The sequence below is a fragment of the Bactrocera tryoni genome, chromosome 2 (genome assembly GCF_016617805.1).
Source record: "Bactrocera tryoni isolate S06 chromosome 2, CSIRO_BtryS06_freeze2, whole genome shotgun sequence".
Classification (NCBI taxonomy): domain Eukaryota; kingdom Metazoa; phylum Arthropoda; class Insecta; order Diptera; family Tephritidae; genus Bactrocera; species Bactrocera tryoni.
The window spans coordinates 745,189-759,617 of NC_052500.1; the positions used below are offsets into that span (position 1 = coordinate 745,189).

Genomic DNA, 14,429 nt, shown 5'->3' on the forward strand with positions numbered 1-14,429 from the left:
AATCGTACATATTTAAATTGGTTTACGCGGTCCACTTGCGACAAGAGATTTCATTCCACTTCTCTACTTGGACAACATGTTCAAATTTTAAAAAACAAAAAAAAAAAAACACAGGAGCACTTGTCTGCTAACCCCAGTGGTGAGATATGCGGCAGCGCAAAGGCATCGCCCACGCACTGGTGTGTGAGTGTGTGTGTGTTCATTCGAGGCTAATCAAACTCCATTACATGTGAAAAATATGAATTTACACCGTGCATAAACAACATGCGTAAACAATTTCAACCATTTTAATGCCCCTCAGCCATTTTTACCTAATGGAATTTAAAACCACTTTGGTTGCGGGTACCCCAAAATATTTTATTGAGTAATAACATGAAAAAATGCACTCACCACCCGCCTGCAGTGTTTATCTGCGCCCAAAGTGAGTACTGTAACCTTTGACATGGCCCGACTTTAAAGTTCCAAGAGCACCACCACACCGACACATGCTTATGTCGGTATGTGTGTGCCGTGTGTGTGCATGCATGAGCAAGTAAATTCATGGCATTTGACAGCAGCATCGTGGAGATGGCAAGCCCACCACCCACCGCCCTCATAGGGCTTCTCAAAAAGTTCACAAGTTTCGAATACTCGCATTGGTGAGATTTACGAGGCACGAGCGTACAACTGATGGTGGTCACCCACCAGCACACTCGCAAATAGAGCGATTTACGACGCTCTGAAGGTGTGTGAGTGTGAGTTTTTGAAAATCTTTGGGGGAGGTTGCTTTGTTAATAGGACAAAGGTGGCGGTAAAAATCTAAATCCAATAAAATCACTTTAAAAGGTATAAAGAATGAAATCATAAATTCCACCTATAAGTAAATGTGCAAAAATTGGATTTGTTCACATGTCTTTGTGATACGCTTGATTTTCGAATCATCATGGGGAGTTTACATGAACAACAACAGAAAAAAAACAAAGAGAAAACTTAGGAATATAAGTACTTTACTTTTAAAGTGTATTCTAATACAGTTACATGAAAGATATGTATGTATGTATGTACATATTTATTTATTTTAAACAGAGGCACATTTTTCTAATTTTTCGCGCTTATTTTTCTTTTTTACTTAATTGCATTGTTCTGACATACGTACAAATTATACGACGTCATCTCAATAATAAAATCCTAAAATCCATATTAAAACATTCTTATTCCAAATAATAATAACTATTGGGGCTATCCAAGGTACTGGTAAAAAACACAAACATTTCTTATAATTTCATTTTATATTTGACAGAGCAATCCATAAAACCTCTCTCTAGACAAAACTATTTATTACAGTAATAGTATTCATTTACCTGTAAATCGAGCTTACTTTCTCACATCAGATCAAGGCCAAAGAAGAAAATAAAGGCAAAGCAAAAGCTTCTGTAATCCAATCCGTTTGGAGTCTTCATAAACCCCATAAGACACCTATGCTTACATCAAGACTCATACTAGGCCATCAAGACTTGCACTAAGCCAAGCTTCTGCTCGTATTGCTGCTGCTCGGGAGGTACACAAGTACAAGCACCAGAATCTACTAGTAGCAAAGGCTCTAATTACGCATTAAATAGTTAATGAAGCAACCGTTACGCCGTACTATTATCCTATAAAACTGTTTTCAGCCAAATGGCATATTTCTCATAGTTTTTAATTGAAAAAATCCATTAAAGGGTACGAAATCACGCATTTTTCCTTTAGCCGCAGGAACGTGTGAGAAAATATTTAGAAAAATACGTTAAATTTAGCAAAATTGCACAATGTTTAACTATGTGCCTTGAGCCATAGTCATAGACCCTTTGCAGTGACAGCTGAGTACCTACATATGTAGTACTGCTTTCTCCGCTCAAAATTGCGATGGGATTTTTTCACTATTTTCATTATTATTTATTTTTTCTGTAACGCATTTTTTACATTTTTTCGACAGGAAAAAAATATCTGCATCAAATGTCGCAAGTTTTTCAGAAAAAACTGTAAATTTAAAGTGTAGGGTAGTAGTACCGCTCGTTTTTTACCTCCACGAACGAATGTGTGGTAGTTTGTTGTTCTTGTAAAGTATTCTTTCGGCGCAGTTACGGCATTTTGACTTGCTGTTTTTTAAGGGTGGAAACAACCCTCTGCCTTGTAACCCTGTATAAGCCGTCGATGATCTTGCGTAATCTTTGCTATGTTTGTCTCCTCGGCTATTGTTCTCACTTCGTGCACGATCGCTGATTGCATTAGAATTTTCGATTTTTACCCTTGAATTTGCTTTAAAAAACACCAGAAAATTTTATACGCAAAAAGAAGAAATCAAAAGAAATAAAGAAAAAACAACAAAACAACAAAAATAAAAAATAATAATAAGACGGAACGGGGAGAGCCATTAGTCGGTTCCGAAATATTCCTGATTGCATAGAAGAGAAATCAATAAATGGCAATAAATAATCAATTCAGTATGCCAAGTTGTGAAAAGAGGAAGTTAAGGGCTTTAATTTGGGATTAAATCTCTTTTTGCGCTCTCACCAAAACACCATGTTTCCGTTACGATTGTTCATGTATTTATCCATACAAAACATAGAACAGTGTTTTCTGTGTTTTCGCCAGTTTTTGCGGGTAAAATCAAAAATACGCAAGGGTTTCACAACAAAAATACTCTTTTCACAATTGCACATGTTTAATAATCTTTAAGGAACACACTACTACCACTATGATGAGGCATTTATTCTACATACATACGTTGGTACTTTATGTATATACTTGTCCATACTTGGGTGCAATTATATAGTTATTGGGTATGTTTTGCGCGCGAATTCTACTTTAACGGCTTGAGATGACGCCAGGTGTGGGGCAGGGTTCGACGCTAAGAGATTGTTCATGCAAAGGATTGCCTGCTTGAAAAACCGATGAAGCCGTTTAATTCTAGAAAGGAAATAAATAATTGTTTACATGAGAAAGTATTACAATAAAAACATTCGATTCTTATGGTCGAACACTACTTGAAGAAATATTCCAATAGTTAATTTTCGATGATGCTCATTGAACAAAGTCTTTATTTTGTCATGAAAATGACACACAAAAATTTACAGGCCGTATGTAAACATGTTTAGATCACTTTTACTTTGCGCTCCCAGATTTGTGCGCTAATAATTCAGAATTCAATACTAGCAGAAGCTGAGGAACAAAGTCCGAACTTTCGGCATATAAATACCAAATACTTCACACATACATACATATATACACTGTTGCAAAAAATTCTAGAAACAACATTCGCTCCTGTACTTAAAACCAAATTGTTAATTATGTACGAAGATGTTATATGACACATAAAATCGACATGACATATAGATATTTAATTATGCTCTCCTTTTTTAGTCAATTTCACCATAAAGCTGTAGAATGGAATATTATAAAAAAAAAAAAAAACAATTTAAAAACAAAGAAAAAAGTAAAATCGTTGAATTAATGCAATACTCTCTTAAACAAGGACCAGTGTCCAGTCGGACAATACGAAATAGACTAATTGAGAACAATTTGAAGACACGTTCAGCTAGGAAATTTCCGATTCTAAATACTGTCTTCGATCCTAAATACACCATTAAGACTGTCAAACATGGGGAAGCCAACAATTATTAAAAATAAATTTTAACTGAATATATATTTTAATGGATAATTTAAAAAAATCCGGTATTACTTAGTTTTAAGTGTTTTGTTTCCATTATTTTTTCCAAAGCAAACAATTTAACTTATATTATTTTGTTGACAGAAAGTTAAAAAAATAATATTAAAGTTCCTCAAAATGAAGTATACTCCTATCTATGTTAAGAAACAAAAATTAAATAAATGTGTCTTTACTTCCTTACGAACTATTTTGGAGATAACGAATGCAACCGGTTTTTTCTATTATTTTTTCCAACACTGTATTCCCTTGAATTGCCAACAAGGCAGAAAGCACTATTACAGTTTTCCGTTATGAAAAAATTCGAAAATCAATATAAAACTGGTAAAGTAATAACTAGTTCACAACCAGATTTTCGAACTAAGAATTAACTTGACAGAAAAACCAAAGGTAATAACTTTTCAAATATATCAATGCATTGAGTACTATTTTTGCTATAAAACTGAATGAGATAACTTTTTGGCATATTTTGAATTTTTCCAACCGAAATCTGTCCGATCAACTCGCGCCGTGAAAAAATACCAACAACTTGACAGAGAGAGTCACCTGACTAGTTGGGCCTGCGGTCCACACTAGTCGCAAGGTAGTTGATAGTCAGTTAATTTTACTACAGGGTACACATACATACATGCATACATACATACATTATGTATTGGTAACATAAGTCCACGCTTAGCAATTCTAATTCGTCTCCCCTAATAGTATTTATGATGATTTCCATGTATTTAAATTCGTTGCAGTTCACTTCAGTTTGATTCATCTCTGTGCGAGTACTCATGTAAATCTTCCGACTCCGTACGCACCCTCTACTCATAAGGCCGTGCCAAAATCTCCCTTTTGGCGCAATTCTCTCAAATTCGGAATGTGTCCATTCATTTGTGTTCACTTCGTTTGTTTTCTTGATTAATTTCCACGCGATACAAACACGACCACCCACACATGCCGCACACGCTCACTTATTTGTATATGTATGTATGTATGTACATATGTATCACATGTATCTGCATGCACACATACATTCACACTCACCACAGGTCAATGCAATTCTAATCTCGTGCGTAGAAACGCGATTGCTCGGCATTGTCCTGCCGAAGCTTTTAGGCAACGTACTCCATGCATGGCGTGTGTGTGTATTTGCGTAGGTAAACAAAGTATGTGGTTGTGTGTTGGTGCTTCGCCATGCATGCTGTCTGGCGCGCGTCTGTTTTTGGCAATAATCAAGTTGCACGTTGCTTAGCTCCCTCGCCTCTAAATCGCCCCGTCACAGCGAGTTTTGTGACAACTTTAATCAGCAACGAAATGGTGAACTTTCTCAATGAATTTACCTCAATTCATCGCAAGAGGGTGGACAGTATGCCACAAACAATTTGCCTACATGAAAGGAAATGTAAATTCGGCGATTTTGGATGAGGGAGCTCTGGTTGCCAGTTGGCAGGTCTCCATGCAGAACGTACACAAATGGGGTTCCCTTAGCATGTGTTCGGCAACATATATGTATGTGTGTACATATTCACACATAAATAAACACATAAACATCTATGTTACGGAGATATAAGTATGTATCTAAAGTGTCCACATTTAAGTCAAATTCCGCTTGAAAGTAGTTTTTAGTTAATTTTCCAATTCACAAAGTGAAAAGCTTCTCGACTGTCACCATGTGAATTCAATCTATAGATGGTAGATATGGATGTAAGAGTTCTGGGGGCCATCGTAACTAGAGCATTGGGTGTGCGACCACCGTTCAGTTGGTGGAATGTTTGAATATTGCTTTCTAATCAATCCAATATTATTCTGATTATTCTGTTGAATAGTGGGCAATGTTGAAACTCGCAGGGAACTGGTGTGATCTTCAGAGATGACGTAAAATAAATGTGACTAGAGAAGGTCTGCCAAATACGGATACGTGCTATGGCAAGAGAACAAAGCCGCCTGCAGATCTGGAAAATCTTCTGCAAAGATTACAAAACAATTATAATTAAGCGATTCCAATATAATTGGAAAGATACCTAAGACTAGCTGTTTATAAGTAATTTTGATTACACGACGGTACAGTTCAAGGGCCACCACGAGAGGTGCCTGACCTTATGCTTGTTGTTGCTGTTGCAACACGCTCATATTTGCACTCTTTATTCGAACTCCTCACGTTGCCGCAGTATTAAGTTCCAGTTAAACGATTGAAGGATGTTCAATGATTATGTTAATAGACTTACATATACAGTTATGTGTGTGTACTGGCTAACGGGTCAGCGTACTTATGTAAATGACTTGTTTAATAGATACAATTACCAAATTGAAGTGCAATGACACTTTAATCAATATTTACACATAATTGCTATTAATCTGTACATATGTATGTATGTGTGAATCGAGCACGATTGTAGATCGCGCTGTTGTTGAAGTTAAGTGAGTTAAGCAAGAAGAAGCCTTCTGCCGACCAGTTCATTGACAATTCGGACGCATTTACACAATTCAATTCGATAACTTAGCGTTTCATATTACAAATACTAGCCATTCTTCAAAACATATTTACAGGCTAAAGCTTTCGGTAGTATATGTACACATCAATAAAAACAAGATTTCAGTGCAGAGCGCTTACTCGGGAAAGCCTCTCATTAGCGGGTGCTTAGCCAAAACCTAGCTCTTTTCGTATACACCCAGGTCGCGCTCCTTTTCTTTAAGGCGCCACATTTTCAATAATGCTTTTGGATACCTGTAAAGAGCCTCTAACAAATTGAAAACTTAATTTGCGTAATGAGTTCATTCAATAAAAGGTCTAAAGTCCTAGTGACTTAGCCAGGTAATATACAAATATGTATATGTAAGTACGTAAATACATACATATGTATGTAGGTATGAGCGCATGCATGTATGTATGTCGTCGAATTAACTGAGAAAATCAATAAAGAACACCTTTGCACTCGCCGTCCAGCAGCTTCACTTATTTAAGCATCTCCAGCGTACTTGAAAGGGCCACCGCAACAACAAAAACAACAACAGCATTGGCAACTGCAGATTTTACGTTTTATTGCTATGAAAAACGACTCAATTACTTTGATACTTTATGCATAAGCCACACCCATTCTCATAAATGCGAGCAAACACATGCATACGTATGTAAATACTTGCACAAATACATATCAGTTTATATATGCACAAATATACATACACCCATAAATGGGGAGCCGCTTTGCTTCCACAATGTATGAAAGCTGCTGCAATTGGGGATACGCGTACGCCGCCGACCTGCATCCCTCGAACGGCCGCTGCAAGCCATCATGAGCGGCATAAACGGTGTGAACGTCAGCTCACAAAGAGGCCATACTCCTTATGCTAATCGCGATGCCGCGACCGTCATCGTAATGTGCTGAGCGAAAGAGAAAAAGTGACCGATGCACACACACAGTTACTTACACGCCTATTTGCATCGCTCCAGATGAATGGTCTGCACTATGCTTACTACACTTGTATTATAGATATGTGCTGCAGAGAGCTTAGGGGAGCACGAAAGAATTCCAATTAGAATGCAGGCGAGCAGTCACAAAGATGCAACACAGCAGCATGAAACACGTTCCACACAAATGCACACTACTCTGTATGGTTGTAATTCGGCATGAATTATTCTCTGCAGCTCCGCTATGCATATGGGAGAGAGCGGTACAAAGATTGAGCGGACAAACGCCAGAGAGAGAGATCAAGATAGAGAGCGCAGGCATGAGGAGAAGTGTATACTGAGTGTAGTGCCCCTTCACCACTCGAGTCGCGTCGAGTACGCATTGTGGCTAGAGAAAGGACGAATGCCAAGCAATAGAGAGCATAACACTTTATGGCTGAGTGCTAGGATTCTACAAACTCACGCTCGCATCCACACATATCTACTCATATGTACAATTGGCAAATGCACGAACACAGTTGCAGCGGCATACTACGCCTGAAGAACAGTTGCAAATGCGACGATTGCACTCGCCCCGAACGCACAGGCGAGAGGCCGCTCAAACGTTCTGAGCGCTGCCGCGGCGAGCGGTTTTACATTTTTATTATTTACATTTACAAAATTGGAAATTGACTCAATGCTTTTGTATGGCTGCAAGAAGTCGACTTGCCAAGGTAGCTGACACACGCACACACACACATTCATACATACATATATTTCTCCATATGTATGACGTTATATGCACACGCGTGTAAATTTGTAAGAATGAGTGCGGCGAATGTGTTGCACGGTGCGGTGCGGTGGCCGACTATCATCTGTGTTACGATTCAGTTGCATTTCTAATGCGCACACAGCAAGATACATCCAAGAGAGCCGGTCTCGTTGCGCGATAACCAAACGATTGGCAAATGCATTCGTCCTTTGCAACCGACGACAATAAATCGCGAGTTACGACTACACTTGGAAAAATCAAAACGACATTTACTACATATTATTTTCATTAATTCAAAACACATTTCTTGATTAAGTGACGAAAAAAAGCGGGAGGCTCGACGAGCCCTAATTCACCGATAAACAAAGTGAATGTGAAAGATTTGTGAATTTGTGCAAAAAGTTGTTAAATATTTTGAAGTGCACTCGCAGCCGCACAAATACACACACACACATAATACAAACTGTAAGTCATGATGGTGATACAACAACAAGCACTATGGAGTGCGGCGGCACAATCAGCGGCTTCGCCCACAGTAGCCAATGAGGAGCAGTCAAACAATGAACGGCAGTTACAACAACGTTTGGTGGATAGCCAAAGTCCAGAACTGTGTAATGAACGAATTTTTATCAAGACTGAACCCACAGAGTTCACACCGCGAAGCTCCGAGGATCATGAAACCCCGCCAGCGGATGAACTTCAGCAAAGTATGTAGTAATAAACAATGAATTCGAATATTTGCCACTAAAAAAATTGTAAAATATTAAGATTAGGATAGTTGATAACACCTAAGTTGGGTAGGGCCAAACTGACTTTTTCCCTGAACTATACAGAAGTCGTATTTTCGAAAATCAGATATGTATCTAAGGATTACTAATTGAATATGTATATAATTTATATCTAAGCCCTCATATACCCCAAATCATTTACAGACATATTTTGATCCAATTGCAAAGTCTGCTTTATGATCCAAAAATATATTTACCCGCATAGATAACTCTATTTGGTATGACTTCCCTCGGTCGAATACTTTGCTTTGGGTTACGATAGTTTTTGGAGCGACTCAGTATCCAGAAAATAGGCTTAACATGTAATCAAGTTATTAAATTCTAGTAAAAGATCGGGTTTCGATAGGTAGATTATTTCGCCTCACGTAACAATAAAAATGTTACTGCTGTAGAGATTCCAAGAAAATCTTAATTAGAAATCAAAAAAGATCCCGTTACACGATAAAATCACAAATCGGCTTGGAAGACTTTTGGTTGCGCTAAACTCATTCTGTTGAGTGCCACGAATTTAGCTCATAGAATTGTCTAGTAAACACTTGCTTAAAATTCCGCAAAAATTGTAAATAAATGTCGCATGATCTGTAGTATAATTTTCCAATTTTCTGCAGTCCATCCGTTGCGTTCTCACCACAAAAGTACAAATTTGTGGGACAAATATTTTTTGGTGAGAAATGCACAAGTCCAATTTTAATACCATTGGATAGATAGAAGAGACCAAAATAATGATTCGCGAATCCTATTGTTAAAATCGTTTGTAGGAGGAAGCATGTATAATCTATACATTTTTTTACTGTTATATATAGTATATATTATATGTATTTAGGGCATGGCAAACAAAAAGCTATTAACAAAAATTTTACAAACAAAATTTGTGCGTCCTGTATTGTCCTTTCCAATAAGGATGCACAGGAGGGGTATCTGGCGGCCGTAAAGAGGCCTCTCCCATGTAATGTGCAAGAAATTGGTAATAAAAGTAGATATGCACGAATGGCCAAAGACCAAAAGACAACCCACTGAGCGTCTAATCATAAATAACTGTCTGTGCAGTGTAGATGTGTTTGTGAGATATTGAAATAATGCATTCTAATTCTTTGATCTCCGAGGAACGATTGCAAAATGTGCACTTTTCTGTCTACCTGTTCTCCAAAACGAAAACAAGTAGGGAATCACAATTCAAGTCATTAATGTATGAGTGTATGTGGTGCGGTGCACACCCCAGATACTTTGCATGCCGCACAGAATTGTAAGAAACACGTTTGCATGACCACACTTTCCCACAATTTCAATATAGTTTTTCCTTTGCTGTTTTTTTTTTTCATTGCCTCTTTTGCATGTCTTGCACTTTTTATGAGCGAACAGACACAAAGAAGAGTCCAGCTGATTTTACATTTGCCGCAGGAAGACAATTAATTTGCTCATTACATGGCATATTTATGCATGTGTGTGCCACAAATGAGTCGGGTTGGTTTCGCACTGAAAATGGTCAGCTCGGTAGGATTATCGCCGGCGACTAAGGCTGCGCACAATACAAATGTCGGTAATTGCCGTTAAGTAGGGGGCACAGCTTCCACAAATTCGCAAACGAAGACGCTTGAGAAGATCATCGGCGTGCCAGACAATGTGCGTGTATATTCAGATTAGTCGAGTTTTGAGCCAAAGTCAACAATTTAAGAGGCGATGATGATTTTGCTCCTTTGTGGTAAGACTTTTAGTAAAGGAGTGAATATTCGAAAGCGCTACTACTGTATGTGTGTCATTTAACGCGAGCAACAACAACAACAATAACATGCACTAACATCACAACACCATCGACGTCTTAATCGAGCGCAAATAAGCAACTTTACATATTCGTTCAAGTGTGTGTGCGTTCATACCAATGCGCTGATACATAGTGAATGAAAATCGTGCATTGGCGTGTAAGCACGTATCCTTGTACCACTTGTAATCTGTATATGAATGTGCAAAGCAACGCTCCCTTGATAATAGATAAACCAACCGAAATACCAAATGAAATACGTAAAAAATGGCAGATTGTTTTCGCTTTTTACTTCTTCTACCATCTATGCATACGTTTTTGGCTTTTATTTTTTGGTTTCTGTTTATTTTGAGACAGTAATCTGTATATTTATATTTCGAAATGGACAGTGCACATTATCCCCGTATGCATATATTGTCGTAAAAATATAGGTACCCTGCCAAACTATGGACCATTGCCGCCACTACTCGGCTTTGTCCTTTTTTGTTTACACCCCAGGGAGCTATAAATTTAATATCCACTCTTTGCTAAATAAGAGCAAATGCCAAAAAAATGTTCTTCTCTCTTTTTTATCACGCTCAAATGCAGAAGATGCCTCAGCGGATAAATGCAGCTTATGCTCCACACCTTCGCCGCTCGCGCCCGTTCACTTGTCGCAGCCCCGACTGGACAGGCGTTTGTTGGATCACACCAGTGCCCATACACACGCACTCAAACAGATGTGTCTATGGACACAGCTAGAGAGCTTCTTCATTGTTATTTGCAAATATAATGTGCACTCAAATGAGGTTATTTATGACAGTAATGCATAAAGGATACGAATACTCCTAGAGGCATTCGGCACACATGCATGTAGGCACGCACACACCGGCAGGCGTGTAGGTGTCACTGTCGAGCGGCAGAAGTAACAATCTCCATACATAGCGAAAGGAAATGGGAAATGGAGATTTAACTAAATGCGGCGGTGATGAAATTGTAAGCACGTCGCCCACTGACATATACCAATTTCTTTTCTGCTTTATGAATACGACTACTCACAGACATGTATGTACGTATGTATCTGGTTTTATGTGCCGTACATATTTACATATTCTATTTATGCGTGTTTAGTATATTCATAAATGACGCAAATGTTGGAAAACTCCTTAACTGAGAACGAAAAAGATATTTTGCAGAAACTAAACTTCTTTGTGGCGCTTAACACGTTCGCGGACGTGAATGCTATAGCATTCATTTTCATACTGATGCAAAATGACGTGAATGCTATAGCATTCAAATTTTAAAGCCAATTTTTATTCATTTAATTTTATACAATCTTAAGTTTTTGTAATTAATACACATTTTAAAATAATGACCAATTGGTTCATTAGATACTTTCATTATTTTATCTTTTCTCCGTGTATTTACAAATTTCCTCATGTCATTCTGGTTGAAAAATATTATCTATATCGTCGTGGATGCTATAGCATTCATTGTATATAACGGTTAAAATACGATGTTCTGACTACTCTTATAATATATGTCTAATTACATTTCGGATATTACAACTAGTTTCAAAAATAATTGCCTGTATATTTTTGCAGCTCCCTAAAATTTTTTGCGTCCGCGAACGTGTTAAGGGGCTATACCAGTGTGACGCATGAAAAATTAGGCGATTTTCGTGAATTTTTTTTAAATAAAGTACTAGATTGAATATTTCGACGTTCTGTGGACGTAATAAAGTATATTTTTAGCTATATTAAAATTTTTTTTTTTACAAAAATATTGAAAAATAACGGAGTTATGTGCTGTCTGCGGAAGTGCCGAAAAAAAAATGCCTCAACTGCTGGCATGATTCCGGTCGATTGAGTAGCTGAAACAAACAAATTCAAAATGTTTATTAAACTTAAATATATTTTCTATACAATGAACTACGATCTTTGAAAAATATCAAAAATTAAGAAAATGGCCTAATTTTGAAAAAAAAAATCGTTTTTTACGAAAAAATGGTCGTTTTTTAATGCCAAATTGACAATTTTCAACTAATCAAAAAGATCGTAGTCTATTGTATAGCAAATGTATTCAACTATATCCTGTTTTAATTTGAAGTCGATCGGTCAACTTCTCGTTGAGTTATCATGTCAGAAATTTTGAAAAATGTCGTTTCGAGAAAAACGCGTTTAAAGTTTCACTTATATGTAAGTATATGTTTGGACCTCTGAGCGGTCGCTATTTAGAACGCTGCCATTCAAAAACTATTTAAGATACGACCTCGCCGATTTCACAGGATATTTTTGAATATAAAAACTATCGAAAAAGCAAAAAAAATAAAATTTTTTTTTGAAAGTGTCACACTGGTATAGCCCCTTAAGAAAAGCAGACTTTTTCAAAATTGGCTTCAGATTTAACTTATCAAAAATTCTATTTTCTGAGTATACTATAAGTCTACTTCATACTTAGCCAAACAATTAATAATACCCTTAGCGTGTAAAATTGATTAAGTACTTTTAACTAAGTTACTCAAGAAAGGGTTAAATAAATGGGTTTGAAATAGTTAAGTCATAAAGAAGGAGTTTTCAAAACTCCACTCAAAAAACTTTGCTGTCTAGCAAAGTATTTAGTTAAACGTTTCTTACTTTTACATAAGCGCAACGCATGTTTACACGTGGCACTTTATTCAAAATCTCTTAAATTCGAATGATGTATGATGAATTTCGAGGCTTAGTCAGATTAAATCTAGCATGTTTCTCGAAATTAGATGCTCTTCATTAAAGCCATGCAGATATTTTGACACCTCAAGACTGCCCTATATCATAACAGCTATAGCACTCTATTTTCTGGACCTGACTAGGGGGTTTCACTCACTTTACTTCGCAAAACTTTTGCTGATATTTGCATTCAATTTGCTTTTTTGGTGGGTGTGATTGCATTATGCATGTGGTGCATATCTGCCAGCATAAGGTATGTATATATGTATGTAGGTCTGTACATGTGCACACGCATGCCAAATTCACCCCATAAAACTAACGAAATACTCGTACTAATGGACATTTTATGCCCATTTAAAGCAAAAACAAAACCAAGTGTACCACAAAAAAACAGAGTAAGAAGTTTGCCCAACACTCCTCCCTTGCCCCCCTACGAAACGAAAGTAGCGAAACAAATGTATAAAAACATTGCATGCAACATTCAAATTGACAAGTTAAGAAGACGTGCCATTTGCATTAAGTTCCGTAGTTTCGAATGGGCGAAATTGTCGTAAACTCGCCGAAATAGCAGTGAGCACAACAACAGTGTGATGGCAAGCGGCCAAGAGGTCATCAACATGAGTGAAGAACGCAAACAGCATCAACGCCACCACCACCACCACCATCGTCACCATAACAATCACCACCACCAACAACAACAATATTAACAGAATGGCCTCAACTACACCCCCACAAAGATTTGTTTCCAACTCAATTCGCATTCACATTTGCCGGGACACATCTGCAGACTTGGACAGCGTTTATTTACTTAGGATATTTGCACGGCGGACGATGGACAACGAGCCGTGGTCGAAAGGGCATTGAACATCCAATGCACTCCGCTGCTGCTGGCCTTTAATGAAGAGGGAAATAAGGATAATCAATAATTTGCGAAGAACATTTGAATTGGAACTCTTGGAAGTCTTGGACAGTGGACCACTTAACCTTTTGCCCGTTGATTGGAACTTTTGATAGGAAATAAATAAGATATAGCACGAATACACTTATATATTGCTGCATATGTCCATATATGTATATATACATATACATGCATTTCCATATTATTGATGTTTATTTTTATCTCTTCCACAGATCCATTCAATGGACACATGCGATACTCGCCGTCACCACTTCGCTCAGCAGCCGGTAAGTACCAAGCTGGTCAACTCCTTTATATGCAACTAAATATTTTAATAGCTATCTACATATGTATGTACTATATAAGATGCACATGCATGTTTGTATACTGTTATGTATATGGACGCGTGCCTGCCTCGAAACTTTAATCCGTTACCTCAATTCTTTCAACATGCATGTTCCTTCCATCAATCCTCC

General features: G+C 37.5%; 1 protein-coding gene across 1 annotated transcript in view; it reads left to right on the top strand.

Annotated features, from left to right (window-relative positions):
• The window catches only part of LOC120769684, a 46,388-nt gene that overhangs the window by 21,999 nt on the left and 9,960 nt on the right, over positions 1-14,429 (top strand). Inside the window, exon 3 of the mRNA XM_040096806.1 lies at positions 14,187-14,240. Coding sequence (XP_039952740.1) covers positions 14,187-14,240 — 54 coding nt within the window. The remainder of the gene's footprint in view (positions 1-14,186; positions 14,241-14,429) is intronic.